This window comes from Mobula birostris, chromosome 8, assembly GCF_030028105.1.
Source record: "Mobula birostris isolate sMobBir1 chromosome 8, sMobBir1.hap1, whole genome shotgun sequence".
NCBI classification, from domain to species: Eukaryota; Metazoa; Chordata; class Chondrichthyes; order Myliobatiformes; family Myliobatidae; genus Mobula; species Mobula birostris.
In genome coordinates, this window is record NC_092377.1 from 129,390,068 (window position 1) to 129,411,695 (window position 21,628).

General features: G+C 49.0%; 1 protein-coding gene across 2 annotated transcripts in view; it reads right to left on the reverse strand.

Annotated features, from left to right (window-relative positions):
• The window catches only part of nfkbid (nuclear factor of kappa light polypeptide gene enhancer in B-cells inhibitor, delta), a 30,710-nt gene extending 18,204 nt beyond the window's left edge, over nt 1–12,506 (reverse strand). The window contains exons 1-4 of one of the 2 annotated variants that reach the window (XM_072266248.1): nt 12,432–12,506; nt 1,994–2,085; nt 1,545–1,575; nt 55–293 (exon numbers count right to left, since the gene is read on the reverse strand). In XM_072266248.1, the coding sequence (XP_072122349.1) occupies nt 55–293; nt 1,545–1,575; nt 1,994–2,085; nt 12,432–12,447 (378 nt within the window). In that variant the 5' untranslated portion in view covers nt 12,448–12,506. Of the gene's footprint in view, nt 1–54; nt 294–1,544; nt 1,579–1,993; nt 2,086–12,431 lie in introns of both variants that reach the window. The other variant, XM_072266247.1, reaches the window with a different exon arrangement.
• Nucleotides 12,507–21,628: the final 9,122 nt, after the last annotated feature.

Consider the following 21,628-nt stretch of genomic DNA (forward strand, 5'->3'; position numbering starts at 1 on the left):
CTTACCCATTCACCTCCCTCTCCAGAGACCCTGCAGAGAAGAAGGGCTACCAACCGTGTAAGGAGCCGGCTGTTCTTGGTACACTGCAATAGTGTCACTGCCGGGTGTAGTGAACACGTAGGGATCGTACACCCCCACCGGGTTCGGCCCCTCTCTGGGGAGAACCTCCTCAGGCATCACACATGCTGAGTTTTCTTGCGACAGCGTGGACTGGGCCGCGTCGACGTGCCAAGAGGGGTATGCCGGGAAGACGGGGCCGAGATTTCCCCCCGGGTTGGGAAAACTGAAGTTGTCTGTCAAAGGAATAATGAGAGACCATCAGTAACAGCCCTATGCCAAGTGACTGAACACCAGCACATTAACTACACAGGATGTGGGGGAGGCTGAGGAAAGTCTGAGTGAGCTAGGGCTTTTCTCTTCAGAGAGGATGACAGACAACGTTATAGAGGTGTACAAGATGATAGGAGAGTGGATAGTCAGAGACTTACCCAGGGCAGAGATGACTAAGACGAGGGGGCATACTTTGAAGACTTTTGGGGGAAAACATAGGAACGTTGTCAGAGGCAGATCTTTTTCTAAATATGGAGAGTAGTGCCAGGGTTAATGGTAGAGGCTTACACATTAGGGAAATTTAAGAGACTCTTAGAAAGGCACATGGATGTTAGAAAATTGGAGGACTATGTGGGAGATGATGATGACGTTGACTCAGGCCTTAAAGGCCAGTGTTGGGCATTTTCATGCCTTACAAGGCGTGGGATGAGAGACTGTGTGGCACGCTACTCTTCACACGGACATTTCACAGTACAGTATTTTTCTTTATTTTATGAGGTCGAGTTGCGAGCTCAATGCTAAACCTGGCACGGATGGAAAGCGTACTCAGCGACTGGATTCGAACCCGGAACCTCCATTCTGGCGTCTGGCGCTGATCTCACTGCGCCACCACCCGGTCTACGTGGGAGAGAAGGGTTACGTTGATCTTAGAGTAGGTTAAAAGTGAAAAGAAGCTTTAAGGGCTGAAGATAGATAAGTCACCTGGACCAGACGGACTACACCCCAGGGTTCTGAAAGAGGTAGCTGAAGAGATTGTGGAGGCATTAGTAATGATCTTTCAAGAATCACTAGATCCTAGAATGGTTTCAGAGGACTGAAAAATGGCAAATGTCACTCCATTCCTTAAGGCAGGGAGGCAAAAGAAAGGAAATTATAAGACAGCTCCTCTGTCTTGTGGTCTTAAAATGTCAGCACAACATCATGGGTGAAGGGCCTGTATTGTGCTGCGCTGTTCTATGTTCTAATAACAGATCCTAGCAGTGGGTTACTGGCTAGGATCTAATGCTGGGGTTCGGGTGGGTTATATATAGAATAACAGTCCACTGGGAGAGGGTTACAGGCTGGGATCTAACCCAGGGGTTCAGCCGGTTTATATATGGAACATATTTCCACAGGAGTGGGCTACATTCTGGGACCTAATCCAAGGGTCCAAGGGGTTATGTAGATCCCAGAGAGTGAGTTACAGGAATACTCTGTATATATTTGACACTCACCTTGCTGATGAGACGAGGCTTTCGATGGTGCCTGCTAAAGTAAACATGAGTTATTGCAACTGTCTGCAGCCTGACCCCTTACAAAAGTTCACATGTTTTTCTCTAAGAGACATGCCCCTTTCTGTCCATCGCCCCTTTCCCAGTCTTCCCTTTCCACCCATCATTCAGAGCCCACCCACTTTCCCAGATGGTCACCTGGAGACGCGCCCCTCATGGAGAAACTTCTCCCTTTCTTTCATCTGGACCTCTGCCTCTTTCACTCAGTGGCCCTGCCCATCCCGCTAACCATCTCCCACAACAGACCTCTCTTCCACAGCCCCACCTCTTCCTGAAGCCTTTGCTTCCAACAAACAGAACTCTGCCCTCTTACTCCCAGTGGACAGTCCCCCCCACCCACCTTCCACTCACTCCTCGCCTTCACCCACTGCACCTGAACCCCAGACACTCACCATGGGGCTCCCTCCATTGCTGCTTCTTCTCTTTGCTTCCAGGAGCTCCCTCACTGTGGGGAGAAGGTTGGACTGGGACCTCTCTTTTGATGCTGTGCATAAAGGAGCAAGGGGTCAAACTGGGTGAAATTGGAACCTCTTTCCCTCCCCGGACTGCTCTCCCAACCCCTGCCTCATACCCTGAGGTTCCACTCTCCGTTCCCTCAACACCAGCCTTGAGTCAAACACAGTGTTGAGGTCAAGAGAGTTGAGACTTTCAAGTTCCGTTGTGTGAACATTACCAACAGCCTGTGCTGGTCCAACCGTGTAGATGTCACGGCCAAGGTAGCTTACCAACTTCCTTAGGAGGTTAACGAAATTCAGCATGACCCTAACAAGTTTACTGATGCTCTATAGAAAGCATCCTATCTAGATACATAATAGGTCGGTATGGCAACTGCTCTGCCCGTGCCACAAGAAACTGCAGTGAGCACGGACACAGCTCAGCACATTATGGGGACCAGACTCCCCTCCACGGACCCATTCTGTACCTCTTGCTGCCTTGGTAAAGCAGCCAGCATAATCAAAGACCCCACCCATCCCAGGCATTCTCTCTTCTCCCCTCTCCCACTGTGCAGAAGATACAAAACCCTGAAAGCACATACCACCAGGCTCAATGACAGCTTCTACCCTGCTGTTATAAGATGATTGAACAGTCTCCTAGTATGGTACAATGGACTCTGGGCCTCACAATCTAGCTTGTCATGGCCTTCTACCTTATGGTCTGTCTGAACTGTGCTTTCTATGTAATTGTAACACTTCATTCTGCATTCTGTTATTGCTTTCCCTGCGTAGTACCTAATGCACTGAATTGATTGTATGGATGATATGGAAGTGCGTTTTTCACTGTACAATAATAAAACAATTTAGCAATTCAACCTTCCTCTAGGTTTCCCCTCAATCTCTTGACACTCCATGGAAATCAACCCAACCTTGTCCCACTTCTCCTCACCATCCTGGTGAACCTCTTCTGCACACTGTGACAAGAATACACATAGATTAAGATGTTAGCTGTCCTGTGCTGGCAACAGTGGGATCAGCAGTTGGTCTGCCACCTGTCTTCAGGAGAGAGAGAGATAAGGAAAACAATGGAGCAGCATTTGGAGATGTTAATGAAGGGGAAGGAGAGCTGTCAAGATCGGCTCCCCCTTTGAACCCTGAACTGTTTGAAGTGATGGACAGGCGATACCCCAGCAGGGGGATAAAAAGGGACAGGTTCGCTAAGGCAGGACACACACGACACCCGAGGTAACGAGACCCTGGAAGCGGTGCGTCTCTCACAAGTCAGTGGGAAGTACCGGGCCATAGACGCACAGGGTGGAAAGGCACGATTGGCGGGAACCTGGTGTGTGTCCACCCTTGCCTGGGTGCCAGGTTCACCGCAGGGAAACGATCGTATCTGGAAACGGAGGGGTCACGGTCGGTGACCTCAGATGACATCACAAAGGACTCGCCCGAAAGCTGACTGCGAGGGTCTGTGTGGAAGCCTTGAACACTCATTCGTTTTGCTCTCTCTCTCCTTCCGCCCACTGCCCATCGCCACGGCAGCGATCACTGCGAACTGAACTGAACTAAATTGAACTGAACTTTGCATCACTTTGAAACTGGTCATTTACCCTTAGACAGCGATAGAGCTTGGTTGATCCTGTTATCTTAATTCTGTGTATGTGTGTTTATCATTGCTGAACTGTTGCATTTATCATCCTTTTGATTAGAGTACTGTGTTGCTTGTTTCTTTAATAAAACTTCCTTAGTTCTAGTAATCCAGACTCCAACTGAATGATCCATTTCTGCTGGTTTGGCAACCCAGTTACGGAGTACGTAACAACACCCTCCCTGTAGTAGGGCAACAGGAACTTCAGAATACTCCAGGTGTGTGTCTCAGATGGCCGCTTACAGGGGAGGGGGTGATCCCCCCTGCTTTTGGTGCTGTTATCCTTCCAGCTGGTAGAGGAAGTTGGTTCGGAAGATGCTGTCAAGGAGCCTCAGTGTACGTAAATGGTTTAAACTGATGTGGTGATGCCATAAGACATAGGAACAGAATTAGGCCATTTGGCCCATCAAGTCTGCTCTGCCATTCAACTTGGCTGATTTCTTTTCCACTCTGACCCCATTCTCCTGCTTTCTCCCATCGCCTTTGACGTCCTTGCTAAGAAGGTGCACTCCCCACACAGAGGGGCGCGCACACACAGGGAAAGAGGGCATGTTAGCCGCATTTAAAAGCTGTCATGATAAGTACATGGACAGGACAGGTTTAGAGGGCTGTGCCACATGTGGGCTATGGCACTCAGAACTATACAAGCAGTCCAGGCGCCACCTATGAAAAGCTATCTTAAGAGTGAGAAAACAATTGTGATTGAGGTTAGAGATGGAATTGGGTGCACATCAGCTCTGGCAGGGTTTGCAGGCCATTAGGAGGTAAAATCTTAATAAAACCTAGCAGCGTGAATAGCTATGGTGTCCACTGCTAGATGAGACCAACATCTTTTATGCATGCTTTGAAAGGGAGAGTAAAGCGACATCAATGCGAATCCCTGCAGCTTTCAGTAACCCTGTGTTAGGTATCTCAGAGGCTGACTACAGGCGCTCTCGAGGGGGCGTCAGGCCCTGATGGTGTACCTGGTGGGGCTCTGAAAACCTGTGGCAACCAGCTGGCAGGAATGTTGAAGGACATCGTCAATCTCTCACTGCTAGTCAGAGGTTCCCACCTGCTTCGAAAGGGTGGCAATCATACCAGTGACCAGGAAGAGCAGGGTGAGCTGCTCCAATGGCTTTTGCACAGTGGCACTCACATCTACTATGATGAAGTGCTTTGAGAGGCTGGACATGGCTACAATCAACTCCTGTCTAAGCGAGGACCTTCAGTTCACCTCTCACCAGAATAGATCTACAGCGGATGCAATATCACTGGCTCTCCACTCGGTCTTGGATCACCTTGTCAGCAGTAACACTCACATCAGGCTGTTTCTTGACTACAACTCAGTGCTCAATGCAATCATACCCTCAGTTTTAATCAGAGAGATCCAGAACCTGGGCCTCTGTCCCTCCCTTTGCCACTGGATCCTTGACTTCCTCACTGGGAGACCAGTCTGTGTGGATTGGACACAACGCCTATTCCCTGCTGATAATCGACACTGGTGCACGCCAAGGATATGTGCTTAGCCCACTGCTCTACTCCTACACTCACGACCGTGTGGCTAGGCACAGCTCGAAAGCCGTCTATAAATTTGCGGATGACACAATAATTATTAGCAGAATTTCAGGTGGTGATGAGGAGGCGTACAGGGGCGAGGTAGATCAGCCAGTTGAGTAGCATGGCAAGAGAAAAAACCGTAGAAAGTCATAAACTCAGCCAGTTCCATCATGGACACAAGCCTCCTCAGCACCCGGGACACTTTTAAAAGGCAGTGTCCATCGTCAAAGGACTCTCATCACCCACGGCAGGCCCTCTTTTCATTGCGACCATCAAGGAGGAGGTACAGGAGCCTGAAGACACACACTCAACATTTCAGGAACAGCTTCTTCCCCTCCAACGTCACTTTTCTGAATGGACAGTTAACTCATGAACACTTCCTCAGTATATTTCCCCTCCCCATTTGCACTACATATTTAATTATTTTTTAATATATACTTATAATTTGTAGCTTTCACTGCTGCAAAACAACAAATTTCATGACATATGCAGGTGATATTAAATCTGATTCTGGACAGGAAGGGAGGTAAAAGAGGTGGGGGTAGTGGTATTGCTAATCAGGGATAGTATCACCACTACACAAAGGAGTGGGGGGGTTGTCAGTGTGGGTGGAAGTCAGAAACAGGAAGGAAGCAATCACTCTGTTGGGAATATTCTATAGATACCCCAATAGCAACAGGGACAATGAGGAGCAGATCGGGAGGCAGATTTTGGACTGGTACAAAAATAACAGGGTTGTTGTAATCGGTGAAATCAACCTCCTTAATGTTGACTGGCACCTCCTTAGTGCAAGAGGCTTAGATAGGGCAGAATCTTTTAGGAAGGATTCCTGACACAGTATGTGGACAAGCTAAATAGAATAGAGGTCATACTGGATCTAGACAATGAACATGAGCAGCTGACAGATCTCTCAGTGGGTCAGCATTTCGGAGATAGCGACCACAATTCCCTGACCTTTAGCATAGCCATGGACAAGGGCAGAAGCAGATAGTATAGGGAGTATTTAATTTGGGGGAGGTAGGGATAATTATGTTGGTGTGAGGCAGGAACATGGGAGCATAGATTGAGAAGACTTATACTCAGGGAAATGAACAGCATAAATGTGGAGGTTGTTTAGAAAGCTCTTGCTGAGGGTTCTGGGTAGGTCTGTCTCAGTGAGGCAGGGAAACGATGGTTGGGTGAAGGAACCATGGTTGGTTGACAAGAGATGTGGAACATCAAGTCAAGAGGAAGAAAGAAGCTTACTTAAGGTATATGAAGCAAATATCAGACAGGGCTCTGGAGAGTTACAAGGCAGCTAGGAAGTGACTTAGGAGAGCTAGAATGGGACATGAGAAGACCTTCTTGGTGAGTAGGAGTAAGGAAAAGCCCAAGGCATTGTAGACATACTTGAAGATCAGAAGAATGACTAGAGTGAGGGTAGGACTGATCAGGGATAACGTAGGAAGTGTGTATCTGGAGTCAGAGGAGTTCCTTATTGAATACTTTGCTTCAGTGTTCACCAGTGACAAATGTGAGGGCAGTGTAGAACAGGCCAATATTGAGGTTAAGAAAGAGACAGTGTTGGTGCTTTTGAAACACATTAGGGTAGATAAATCCCCATGGCCAGACAGGATATACCCCAAGTTGCGATGGGAAATGAGGAGCAAGATTGCCGGGGTGTTGATGGTGATCTTTGCATGCTTGCTGGCTACAAACGTAGTACCAGATGAGTGGAGGGTGGCAAATGTTATTCCTTTGCTCAAAAAAGGGAATAGGGATAACCCTGGGAATTATAGACCAGTCAGTCTTATGATGCAAAATAAGGATCTGGAGAAGCATAGTCTGATTAAAGATAGTCAGCATGGCTTTGTGAGCGATAGGTTGTGCCTCATGAGCCTGATTGAGTAAGTGGCAAAACAGATTGATGAAGGTAGAGCAGTGAGTGTGGTCTGTACAGATTTTAGTGAGGTATTTGACAAGGTTCCACATGGTAAGCCCATGGGAGGCATGGGATCCAGGGAAATGTGGCCATGGATTCGGAACTGGCTTGGCCTTAGAAGGCAGAGGATGCTAGTAGAAGGAGCATATCCTAGTAGATGGAGGTCGCTGACAACTGGTGTGCTACAGGAATCTGTTATGTACCCATTGCTCTTTGTGATTTTTATAAATGACCTAGATGAGGAATCGTAAGGGTGGGTTGGTAAGTTAGCAGATGACATGAACATTGGTCGCGTTGTGGATAGTGTCAAAGGCTGTCGTAGGTTACAATGGGATATTGACAGGATGCAGAGCTGACCTGAGAACATAGAACACAGAACATAGAATAGTACAGCACAGTACAGGCCCTTCGGCCCACAATATTGTGCTGACCCTCAGACCCTGCCTCCCATACAACCCCCACCTTAAATTCCTCCATATACCTGTCTAGTAATCTCTTAAACTTCACTACTGTATCTGCCTCCACCACTGACTCAGGCAGTGCATTCCACGCACCAACCACTCTCTGAGTAAAAAACCTTCCTTTAATATCCCCCTTGAACTTCCCACCCCTTACCTTAAAACCATGTCCTCTCGTATTGAGCAGTGGTGTCCTGGGGAAGAGGCGCTGGCTGTCCACTTTTAACTCCTCTGAATATCTTGTATACCTCTATCATGTCTCCTCTCATTCTTCTTCTCTCCAGAGAGTAAAGCCCTAGCTCCCTTAATCTCTGATCATAATCCATACTCTCTAAACTAGGCAGCATCCTGGTAAATCTCCTCTGTACCCTTTCCAATGCTTCCACATCCTTCCTATAGTGAGGCGACCAGAACTGGACACAGTACTCCAAGTGTGGCCTAACCAGAGTTTTATAGAGCTGCATCATTACATCGCGACTCTTAAACTCTATCCCTCGATTTATGAAAGCTAACACCCCATAAGCTTTCTTAACTACCCCATCCACCTGTGAGGCAACTTTCAGGGATCTGTGGACATGTACCCCCAGATCCCTCTGCTTCTCCACACTACCAAGTATCCTGCCATTTACTTTGTACTCTGCCTTGGAGTTTGTCCTTCCAAAGTGTACCACCTCACACTTCTCCGGGTTGAAGTGGCAGCTGCTGTTCAGTCTGGAAGAGTGTGAAGTAATTCACTTTGAGTAGTACACTCAAGGCAGAGCAGCAGTGTGGAGAAATAGGGGGACCATAGGCCCTTTAAAGTTGCAGTGTAAATTGATAGGATGGTTAAGAAGGTGTATGGTGTGCTGGCTTTCATTAGTCAAGGGGCTGAGTTCAAAAGTTATGACATAATATTGGAGCTCCATCAAACTCTGGTTAGACTGCACTTGGAGTATTGTATTCAGTTCTTGTCCCCTCATTACAGGAAGGATGTGGAAGCATTAGAGAGAGTGCAGAGGAGATTTACCAGAATGCTGCCTGGATTCGAGATGTGTCTTCAGAGGAAAGGTTGAGTGAACTAGAACTTTTCTTAAAACAGGATGAGAGATAACTTAATAGAGGCATATGAGATTATGAGAGGCAGAGATAAAAGTGGAGAGCCAATGCCTTCTCCCAAAGGTAGCAATGGCCAATACCAGAGGATATCCACTTAACATAGAACATAGAAATCCACAGCACATTACAGACCCTTCGGCCCACCATGTTGAGCCTACCATGTAACCAACTTTTGAAACTGCCTAGAATTTCTCGACTGCATAGACCCCCTATTTTTCTAAGCTCCATGTACCTATCTATAAGTCTCTTTAAAGACCCTATCGTATCCGCCTCTACCACTGTTGCTGGCAGTGCATTTCACGCACCCACCACTCTCTGTGTGAGAAACCTCTGACATCCCCCTTGTACCTACTTCCAAGCACCTTAAAACTATGCCCCCTTGTGTTAGCCATTTCGGCCCTGGGAAAAAGCCTCTGGCCATCCACATGATCAATGCCTCTCATCATCTTATATATCTCTGTCAGGTCACCTCTCATCCTCCGTTGCTCCAAGGAGAAAAGGCCGATTTCACTCAACCTATTCGCATAAAACATGCTCCCCAATCCAGGCAACATCCTTGTAAGTCTCCTGTGCACTCTCTCTATAGTATCCACATCCTTCCTGTAGTAAGGTGACCAGAGCTGAACACAGTACTCCAAGTGGGGTCTAACTAAGGTCTTATACAGCTGTAACATTACCTCATGGCTCTTGAACTCACTTAAGGTGAATGGACGGTTTGGAAGAGATGTCAGAGGTAGTTTCTTTTTGCACAGAAAGTCGTGGGTATCTGGGAATAGAGAGTAGTGGGTGTCTGGGACACACTGCTCGGGGTGGAGGTCGAGGCAGATACAACAGAGGCATTTTTGGATAAGCAGATGGACAGTTATGGGCTCTGCAGGAAGGAAGGATTAGATTGATTGTGGAATGGGTTTATATAGATTGCCAGATTATAGATTATAAGGGCCTGTGCTGTGCTGTTCTAAGAAATGTCAAACACTGGAGGACACCAGTTTAAGGTCAGAAGGAGAACGTTTAAAGGAGCTGTTGGGGCAAGTTTGTTTTTACACAGAGAGTGGAGGTGGAGGGTGATATGATACAAGTGTTTGAGATAGACATGCATGAACAAGCAGGGAATAGAGAGGTAGGGACCATGTGCACGCAAAACCCAACATTCTCTGCATATTCATGTTTCTATCTAACAGCCTCTTAAACACCTTGTCATATCTGCCTCCCCCACCAGCCCTGAGAAGGCACTTCAGGCACTCACCACTCTGTGTAAAAATAATTTGTCTCACACTTCTCCTTTGAACTGTCCCAGAGAGGGGTAGGGGAGACGGGGTGAAGAGAGGGGGGAAAGGGAGTGGGAGAAAGTGGGGAGGGGTGAGAAGGGGGAAGAAGAAAGAGGGGGAAGAAAGGGGGAGGGAGAAGAAAGGGGGAGGGAGAAGAAAGGGGGAGGGAGAAGAAAGGGGGAGGGAGAAGAAAGGGGGAGGGAGAAGAAAGGGGGAGGGAGAAGAAAGGGGGAGGGAGAAGGGAAGAGGGTGAGAGGGTGAGGGAGAGGGGGGAGAGAGAGAATCATGCTTCCTCGAACAGGATATAACACATTATTTCCTTGTTAAATAAAGTGATGCCCTTTCCCATCACCGCTTGGGTCACCTGCCCTCACATCAGTAAACCGACTTCCCCTACCACCCACGCTCTAAATGTTAGTCTCCTATCTCCTTCCTCTTTCGATTCCTTAAAGGGACAGGTTCTGTTTTAATTCTCTTGAGGACTCACACCCTTTCCTTGCCACACCCTCACATGACAATCCTATTCTCAAGTACTGAAAACTCGCAGTGTTCCAGCCGCTCTCCCTTACCTCAAGCACTCGCCCAAGTGAGGTGGTCTGAAGGAGTGAACACTGTAGGAACCCAGGGAGAGAGGGCAAAAAGGAAGTAGGCACAGCAAGACCCCATAATCGGCAACGGCGCGGCGCCCAAGGAGTGAATCTCGGATCCGGGACCCAGGAAAACTACACCCCCACCACCAAATCCCCGCTTTCCCTTCCGATCGTGGCCGTGGATTTTATTTTACGTTCGGTAGTCGGGGTCTTAGGTTAATATCCTGGTCTGTATTGTGGAGCGGCGCACCCTCACCGTCGACCTTTCTCATAGGGCAGACCTCCCTCAGTACTGTCAATCTAATTGTATACAACATTGAGAAGGCGCCGAGGGGACGCTCCGCCCTCGAAGGAAACGTCGGGATGCAAGGAGGGAGCGCCGTGCAGTGGGAGGGAGAGCGCGGAGCGCACCCCCCACCCTGTGTCCCGTACGGTGATATCATCTCGGCCGCAGTTCGTATCTTCCCGTGCTCAGAATGGCAGCGAGGGGTTGCGGATTTCGCTCCGCCGATTAGCTGCGACAAGGCGTTACGGAAATTTTCAGGGTTCCGCTTGGAACCCAGTGTTGCCGATAGGGAGGTGACGTCAGACAAGAACGTGGCGCTGATTGGCGCACGGCGGACGGAGCCCACCCTACACCCCACCTATAGTGACGCACGCAGCGGAATCCCCGCGGGGAAATCCCCTGTAAGGTGGTCCCACACCAATAATCGCGCGTCACTACCCGCGGGGTTCCGCTTAGTTTGGAGATGTAGAATGAGGTCATGGTTAAAGGGTCAGCTTTGGAGGAGGGAGGGAGGGAGGGAGAGAGGGGAGGGAGGGAGAAAGAGGAAGCAGAGAGAGAGAGGGATGGGGAGGGGAAAGAGAGGGAGGGGGAAACAGAGGGGACGGTTGGAGAGAGGGAGAGAGATGGAGGGGTGGAGGGAAGGAGAGAGAGGTTATGGATGGAGGGAGAGGGGATGGATGGATGGAGGGAGAGAGGGGGATGGAGGGAGGGAGAGGGGATTGAGGGAGGGAGAGAAAGGTGATGGAGGGAGGGAGAGAAAGGTGATGGATGGAGGGGGAGAGAAAGGTGACGGATGGAGGGGGCGAGGGGAAGGGATGAAGGGAGGGGGGAGGGATGGAAGGATGGAAGGAAGGAAGGGTGGGAAGGAAAGGGGAGATGGGGTGGGAGAGGGAGGAAGGGTGGGAAGGAAAGGGGAGATGGGGTGGGAGAGGGAGGAAGGAATGGAAGGAAAGGGAGAGATGGGGAGGAAGGGGGGAATGGAGGGAAGGAGAGGAGGAATGGATGGTTGTTGGGAGAGTTTGAATGGATGATGGTTGGGATAGGGAGGAAGGGGAGGGGAGACGGATGAGGATGGTAGGGGAGGGAAGGGAGGAAACAGGGAAAGGAAGGAGAGAGGGAGTCAAATGGGCAGAGGGAGACGGGGAGAGGAGGGTGAGAAAGAGTAGAAAGATGTAGAGAGATGGGGGAATAAAGCAAGTGGGGCAGATGGATGAAGCGTGAGGGTAGAGGAGAATGGGAAAGAGGGAAGAGAAAGGGACAGGTGAAGGGGACGGCGAAGGATGGGTTATAAATGGGATGGTAGGTGATAAAAAGGGAGAGAGGGTGATGGAAAGTTAGAGAATGCGGCAAGGAGTGGTAGAAGCGAGGGGGAAAGAGGAGTGAGATGGGAGAAGGAATGCGTGAGGGAGGGAAATATGAGAGAGTAGAGAGAGGGGCAGGGGGTGGGAGGGAGAGAAAAGGGGTTTGGGATGGGGAGGCATTTGAGAAACGGGATAGAGAAGGGATGGAACAGAAGGGTTAAGAGAGAGAGAGGGAGCAGATGGCGGGGACTGCAACACCACCCGCCGCTGTGAAACCGGATACTCACATTTTTGCCAGTGCATCCTCAGGCAGGCTGCCCGGAGCTGTCGCTCGCTCGCACTCACTCTCTCTCCCTCCCTCTCGCTTCTGCTTTCTCTTCCCCTCCTTCCCTTCCTCGGCTTTAAAAGGCCCCACCCACAGCGGAGGCGTCTCGGGGCGGGCTGGCGGGCGAGGGGGGAGGGGGGAGTTCCCACTGCGTCACCGCCGGCGAATCTGCCCAAATCTAAACGACCACAGAGGGGTGGGGAAAGGAGAGACAGACAAAAGCAGGGAAGGAGGGAGAGGGGATTGGTCAGGGATAGTGAGGGAGAAAGAGGAGAGGAATCGAGAGGGCTGAAGGGAGGGAGAGTTGGAGGGAAGGGGGAATTTGTTTTTTTTTCTGGCTCTTTAAACTGCGCCCCGGCAATCCTTTAATTCAATCCCAGCCTTGGAACGGGACAATTTACCTCCCAACCAGTATGCGATCTTGAGGAGAACGTACAAACTCCTTGCAGGCAGCAGTGGGAATTGAACCCGGGTCTCTGGTACTCGTTACGTTAACTACTACACAACTGAGCCACCCCACGACGAGGGAGGGAGAAGCGTAAAGAAGGACGGTTGGAGGGTGGGGAGAGAGAGAGAGAGACCATGAGAGGGAAAGGGGATAGAGAGCAAGGAAGAGGGAGTGAGGGAAGGGCAGAGGGAGGGAGGGATGGAGAAAGAAATGGGGAGAGAGGGAAAGGTAAGGGAGAGATGGGGGGAGGGTGTGGAAGCGAAGGAGAGAGGGAGAGATAGAATATTAATACATTTGAGAATATTATATGTACCCAGAACACGGGGGAGGGGGGTTATAGAGAGGGAGCAAGGGAGTAGAAGTTGGGGAAGGAGGTTTGTGACTGGTGTATTTAAAAAGAGCAGTGAAAGGGGCTAGAGATTCAATGGAGATCTAACGGCAGTGGGGAGTACCGAGTGTGTGCATGTATGACTGGGGGGGGGGTAGGGGTGGGTAGAGTGTGTTAGTGGGATATGAAAGGGTGGAAGGCTGTGAGTCTGAGGAAGGGAGGAAAGACAGAGGGAGAGGGGAGCTGGAGAATGATGGGGGCAGAGCAAGAGAGTGTGAGAGGGAAGAAGGGAGGGTGACAGAATATATGAGAGAGAGAGGGGATTACAGTTAGGACACAGTTGCATGTGTGAGTCCTTCCTGTGCATACACACACACACACACTCTCTCTCTCTCTCTCTCTCTCTTTCTCTCTCTCACTCACACACACACACACACACACACACACACACACACACACACTCATATACATACTCTCTCTCTTTCTTTCTCACACTCACACACACAGCCCCTCACTGGTCACTGATACACACACATACACTTAGATATACACATATGCATGCACTCACATACACATACACACACAGTCACATATATGCACACACTCACTCACATATACACACACACAAACACTCACTCATACATTCACACACATACACACACACAGACACACACACAAATACAAACACTGCTGTAGCTTTGCTACATGTTTTGGTTTGAGTTTCTCAGCTGGGCCCTCTCTCTCTCCTCCCCCCACATGCACTCTCACTCTCACTTCTTCTTTCCCAGCCACCTCAAACCTCGCCTTGTGCTGCTCTTGGTGAGTCACCATCCACACTGGGAATCCCGCTGAACTGCCCCAAAGCAGCGTCACAGCCCTGAGGCCACCACTCTGCTATGTCTGTCAGAGGGACTGTCCTCATGCCTCAGCTGGAGCTCGGTGTCCTCTCCCCTCCCCCCAGTCATACAAGCCCAGAGCCCAGAACAAAGCACCACAATTGTCTGAGACCAACCCTATCAGTGCGGAGAGAGAGCCCTTGAGAAAGACTCCCTCTCGATCCTCGTCAACCCCAGGTCATTAAGACTATGAGATCATAGGACACAGGAGCAGAGATAGGCCATTTGGCCCATCAAGTCTGCTCTGTCATTTGGTCATGGCTGATTTATTATCCCTCTCAATGCTATTCTCCTGCCTTACCCCCGTATCGTTATAATTCTTGCTCTTACCATGGGCTCTTTTCTTGTTTAGCAGCCTCTGTACTTTAGCATTATCTCTGGTTGCGGAATGAGAGGAAGACAGATGGGGGCATTGGGCTGTGCAAGAGGGGAAGGCTAGACTAATTGTGAAATTGGTTTATATAGATTGGCACGATATAGTGGGTCAAAGGGCATGTATTGTGCGATGTTCTATGTTTTATATATACACACACAGGAAAGGCCATTTGGCCCTTCCCTGCTGTTCCAGCTAGGGGGTAGACAAGGTGATGAAGAAGACGATCGCTGGCCTTCATTGACCAGGGCACTGAGTACAAGGGTCAGGGATGTCATGTTTACCGTTGTACAACATGTTGGTGAGGTCACACTTTGGTGGTAAAGATGCCATTTAGTTGGGAAGAGTGCAGAGGATGTTGCTGGGACTCGAGGGACTGAATTATGGAGAGGTAGAGCAGGTTGCGAATTTCTTTGGAGCATAGGAGACTGAAGGGATATCCTATACAACCATAGATAGCGTGAATGCACCCAGTCTTTTCCCCAGAGTTGGGGAATCAAAAACTAGAGGGCACAGGTTTAAGGTGGGGTCAGAGAGGTTTAATAGGAGCCTGAGGGGTAATATTTTTGCCCAGAGGAAGTGGTTGGGGCGGGTACACGCACAACATTTAAAAAGCACTTGGACAGGTACAAGGATAGGAAGGTTTAGAGGGGTTTGAGTCATATGCAGGCAAATGGGATTAGCTTCAATGAGGAAGCTTGGTCAGAATGTGAAATTGGGCCGATGGATTTGTTTTCCTGCTGTGTGACTCTATAAAAGAGTTCCTTATAATATCTAACCTCGTAGTTAGGTGGTGGTTAGGGAGGGGGACTGCTTCACAGCCCTTTGAGACCTGTGTAAATATCAGAAGGGTGTTCTGTATCCAACACCCACTTGGGCTGTCAGTTCGAGACCCTAAGCACCTTTGGAGGAAAAGCATAATCTCTGCTGAGGGAGGGGTGTAGGGAAGGAAAGGGGGGGGTCACAGAGATGTGGGATGTAGGGGAGGGAGGGGGTCACAGAGATAGGGAGGAGTGCAGGTGAGGGGGGTCACAGAAATGGGAAGGGATATAGGGCAAGGGTGAGTGTAGGGGATGGAGGGGGTCACAGAGATGGGGAAGGGTGTAGGCGAGGGAGGGGTGTGGGCGGGGGTAATATCACTGATAGAGATTGTGATGTCACTGAGGGAGGGAGTGATGTCACTGGGGTGGGAGTGACATCATGGCAGAGGGAGTGTTGTCACCAGGTGGGGAGTGATGTCACGGAGGGATGGAGCCCCCTCACCGTACATAGTGCATGCGATGCTGGAAGGGAAACGCCTCCCCCTTCTCCCGGCCTCTCCTCACGTACCAGCACAGTGACAGCCTTCCGGGGAAGGCAGGAAACCGCAGGGCGCATAGGCACCGGCCCACGCACAGCCTTGCTTCCGGGTGTACTGTCAGCTGCAAGAGCGGTGGGGAGGGAGCTCGTCTGCAGGAAGCAGTCCCTCAGGAGGGGAGGGGGGAGAGTGTGCAGAAGGTGGAGGAGGAGGAGGAGAGGGGAATGAGAAGGGGCAGGGAGTGGGGCTTGATGGGTGAGGAGAAAGAAAGGGGAGAGAGGGATCAGGTGGGATGAGGGAGACAAGTGCGGGAAATGAGGCGGGAATGTGGAGGATGGAAAACTGGAGGGAGGGAGAAACTCCGGGTGGACTCATGGAGGTAGAGGGAGACTGCTGGAAAATTGATTCCTCATGCAACGGCCCAGAAGGCTCACCAACACCTCTACTTCCTCAGGAGCTGAAAGAAATCTGGCAAGTCCCTCACCAATTTTTATCAGTGCACCACAGAAAGCTTCCTATCCAGAGGCATCACGGCTTGGTACGGCAACCGCTCTGCCCGTGACCACAAGAAACTGCAGAGAGTTGTGGACACAGCTCAGCACGTCACAGAAACCAGCCTCCCGTCCATGGACTCTGTCAACACTTCCCACTGCCTCAGTAAAGTAGCCAGCATAATGAAAGACCCCAGCCACCCCAGACATTCTCTCTTCTCCCCACTCCCGTCGGGTAAAGATACAAATGCATGAAAGCACATACGACTGGGCTCAAGGACAGCTTTATCCTGCTGTTATAAGTCTATTGAATGGTTCTCTAGACAGATAAGATGGACTCTTGACCTCACAATCTACCTCATAATGAAGGTGTGCTCTATTGTCTGCACTTTCTCTGTAACTGTCACACTTTATTCTACATTCCGTTATTGTTTTCCCTTGTTCTACCCCAGTGTACTGGATAATGATCTGATCTGTATGAACAGTATGCAAGGCAAGCTTTTCACTGTATCTTCGTACCTGTGACAATAATGAACCAATTTACCATTCTGTTTACCAAATTACTGGGAGGTAAAATACCCAGACGGAATATGAACTACTGTTCACAATGAACGGTAATGGACACAATAAAGTAAGGAATCACAGAAGGTTTGTTTGCAGGTGAAGCAGGCCATCAAGAAGGCAAACAGAATGTTGGCCTTCATTGCTAGAGGGATTGAATTTAAGAGCAGGGAGGTTATGCTGCAACTGTACAGAGTACTGGTGAGGCTGCACCTCGAGTACTGCGTGCAGTTCTGGTCTCCTTACTTGAAGAAGGATATACTGGCTTTGGAGGCGGTGCGGAGGAGGTTCACCAGGTTGATTCCAGAGATGAGGGGGGTTAGACTGTGAGGAGAGATTGAGTCACCTGGGATTGTACTCACTGGAATTCAGAAGAATGAGAGGGGATATTATGGAAACATAAAATTATGAAAGGAATAGATAAGATAGAGGAAGAAAAGTTGTTTCCACTGGCAGGTGAGACTAGAGCTAGGGGACATAGTGTCAAGATTCGGGGGAGTAGATTTAGGACAGAGATGAGGAGGACTTGGTTTTCCCAGAGAGTGGTGTATCTGTGGAATTCTCTGCCAAATGAAGCAGTGGAGGCTACCTCAGTGAATATATTTAAGACAATGTTAGATAGATTTTTGTATAGTTGGAGAATTAAGGGTTATGAGGGAAAGGCAGGTAGGTGGAGATGAATCCATGGCCAGATCAGCCATGATCTTATGGCATGGTGGAGCAGGCTCAATGAGCCAGATGGCCAACTCCTGCTCCTATTTCTGAGATTATGTTCTTATGTTCTTCTAGTTGAACAACAAACTCTTCTGCATTGAACAAATAAACTGGGTAAGTGGCCCAAGGACTGGCAGATGGGATTTAACTCGAAAAAGTGTGAGTGTTATATTTCTGGGAAGTTAAACAAAGGCAAGACTTAGGTGGTGAATAGGTAGTGTTGTGGAACAGAGAGACCTTGGGGTACAGGTACACAATTCTCTGAAAGTGGCGGCGCAGATAGGCAGGGTGGTGAAGAAGGTGTCTGGCATGGTGACCTCTATCAGTCGGGGTAATTGAGTACAAGAGTTGGGACATCACATTACAACAGTACTGGATGTTGGTGAGGCCGCACTTGGAGTATTGTGTGCGGTTCTGGTCACTCAGCTATAGGGAGGATGTCATTAAGCTGGAGAGGGTGCAGGGATGATTCACCAGGATGAATAAAGAAGCTGAAGAAGATGGCAGAGTTTGTCATCGAATCATTGGTTATAATCGATACCTGTACCCAGCTGGTAGCCCAAGAACAGTTTATTCGTCATATATACTGGGAAAGCACTAGCTCCTTTTTCATTCATAGAACCATAGAACACTACAGCACAGAAAACAAGCCATTCGGCCCTTCTAGTCTGAGCCGAAACGTTATTCCGCTAGTCCCACTGAACTGCACCCAGTCCATAACCCTCCAGACCTCTCCCATCCATGTATCTATCCAATTTATTCTTAAAACTTAAGAGTGAGCCCGCACTTACCACGTCAGATGGCAGCTCGTTCCACACTCCCACCCCTCTGTGAAGAAGTTCCCCCTAATGTTCCCCCTAAACCTTTCCCCTCTCACCCTAAAGCCATGTCCTCTCATACTTATCTCTCCTAATCAAAGTGGAAAGAGCCTATTCACATTTACACTGTCTATACCCCTCATAGATTTGTAAACCTCTATCAAATCTCCCCTCATTCTTCTTCACTCCAAGGAATAAAGTCCTAACCTGTTCAATCTTTCCCTGTAACTCACTCCTGAAGACCCGGCAACAGCCTAGTAAACCTTCTCTGCACTCTTTCAATCTTACTGATATCCTTCCTATAGTTAGGTGACCAGAACTGTACACAATACTCCAAATCTGGCCTCACCAATGTCTTATACAACCTCCCCATAACATCCCAACTTCTATACTCAATACTTTGATTTATGAATGCCAGGATGCCAAAAGCCTTCTTTACAACCCTGTCTACCTGTGACACCACTTTCAGGGAATTATGTATCTGAACTCTCAGATCTCTTTGTCCCTCCGCACTCCTCCGTGCCCTACCATTTACTGTGTATGTCCTACCTTGATTTGTCCTTCCAAAATGCAACACCTCATACTTGTCTGCATTAACTTCCATCTGCCATTTTCTGGCCCATTTTTCCAGTTGGTCCAGATCCCTCTGCAAGCTTTGAAAGCCTTCCTCGCTGTCCACAACGCCTCCAATCTTAGTGTCATCAGCCAACGTGCTGATCCAATTTACCACATTATTATCTAGATCATTGATATAGACAACAAACAACAATGATCCCAGCACAGATCCCTGAGGCACACCACTAGTCACAGGCCTCCAGTCTGATAAGCAATCATCCACTACCACTCCCTGTCTTCTCCCACACAGCCAACTTTGAATCCCGTTTACAACCTCTCCATGGATACCTAGTGTCTGAACTTCCTGAACTAACCTCCCATATGGGACCTTGTCAAAGGCCTTTCTAATGTCCATGTAGACAACATCCACAGCCTTTCCTTTGTCTACCTTCTTGGTAACCTCCTCGAAAAACTCTACAAGATTCATTAGACACGATCTACCACACACAAAGCCATGCTGACTATCCTTAATCAGCACTTGGCTGTCCAAATACTTGTATATCTGATCTCTCAGAACACCTTCCAATAATTTACCTACTACTGATGTCAGGCTCACCGACCTGTAATTACCTGGTTTACTTTTGAAGCCTTTTTTAAACAACGGAACAACATGAGCTATCCTCCAATCCTCCGGCACCGCACACGTGGCTAAGGACATTTTAAATATTTCTGCCAGGGCCCCTGCAATTTCTACACTAGTCTCTCTCAAGGTCCGAGGAAATATCATGTCAGGCCCGGGGGATTTATCTATCTTCATTCGCTGTAAAGCAGCAAGCACCTCCTCCTCTTTAATCTCTATATGTTCCATGACACTGTTGCTTGTTTCCCTTCCTTCTACATACGCTATGCCAGTTTCCTGAGTAAATACCGATGCAAAAAAATGTTTAATATCTCCCCCATCTCATGATGCTCCACACATAGACGACTACTTTGATCTTCTAGGGGACCAATTTTGTCCCTTACTATCCTTTTGCTCTTAATATACTTGTAGAAACCCTTCCGGTTTGCCTTCACATTATCTGCCAAAGCAACCTGATGTCTTCTTTTTGCCTTCCTGATTTCCTTCTTTAGTATTTTCTTACATTTCCTATACTCTTCAAGTACCTCATTTGTTCCTTGTTGCCTATACCTGCTATACACCTCTCTCTTTTTCTTAACCAGGTCACCAATATCCCTTGAGAACCAAGGTTCGCTATGCCTGTTAATTTTGCACTTAATCCTGGCAGGAACATGCAAACTCTGCACTCTCAAAATTTCGCCTTTGAATGCCTTCCACGTACTGAATACATCCTTGCCAGAAAAACTTATCCCAATCCACTCTTCCTAGATCCTTTCTCATTACCTCAAAATTGGCCCTTCTCCAACTTAGAACTTTAACTCGAGGGCCAGACCTATCTTTATCCATAATTAACTTGAAACTAATGACATTATGGTCACTGGACCCAAAATGTTCAGCTACTCATACTTATGTCACCTGACCTGTCTGGTTCCCTAATAGGAGATAAAATATTGCAACCTCTTTTGTTGATACCTCTATATATTGATTTAGAAAACTTTCCTGAACACATTCACGAGGATGTTACTGGAACTGGAGGGCATGAGTTATAAGGAGGGGCCGGACTACTACTCCCGAGCATGAAGATGCCACCTCTTTCTCTCAGCTTTTCTGTCTCTGTTCTCTTGCAACGTCCTCCCCTTCCAGAGCTGATAGCCGCCACCCTAGAGTATTCAACTGGGTCATCAGCTGTTACCCCCCACCCCCTGCCATTCCTGCTCTCAACCTCACCTCCATCCAGATGGTTCAGTTCCCTGCTTCTCTCCTCTCTCCTCCCTCCATCTCTCCCCTTTCCCCCCTCACTCTCCCCCTCCGCTTCCATCTCATTCCCCCTCCTCCCTTCCTCTCTCACCATCCTCCTCTCTCCCCCACTTTCTCTTCCTCTCCTCTCTCTAACCCCTTCCAATCTCTCTCCACTCTCCTTCTCTCTCCCACTCCCCCTCTGACTCCAATTCCTCTCTCTTCCCTCGCCTCCCTCCTCACTTCCCCTCTCCCTCCCCTCCCGCTCACCACTGCTTTCTCCCCTTTCCCTCTCTCCTATCTCCCTCTCCCTCCTCTTCCCTCTCCTCCCCTCTTTCTTCCCCTTCTTCTCTCTAAACCCCTCCCTGTCCCTCCCTCTTTTGTCTCCCTCTCTTTTCCACTCTCCCTTACACCCCTGTAACCCATTCCCTCTTTTTCCCCTTTCCCTGCTTGCCCCCAGTGCTCCTCCTTCCCTCCTTCTCTTCCCCCTCTTCCACCTCCGCCCATGACACTCAGCACTGCGCCTCTAGATGCTGCGTTCTCCATGAGTTTTGAGGCCCTTTGTACCCATTCATCCAGGCCAGGCTTTCTGTCCCACCTCCAGCTCCTGTTCCCTGCCTTCCTTCCTCTCACTAAACTCCTCCCTTTCCCTCCCTCCCGTCTCTCCTCCCACCCCTCCTTCCTTGTGATACCCTGAGATCTATCACCCCTTCCAGGATAAGTGCGAGAGACTGGAATCTCGACGGGACGGGATCCCCAGGTGAACAATGTTGTTATTGTACCTGATTCAACTACTTCTGCTGGCCACACACTCACCACCGTC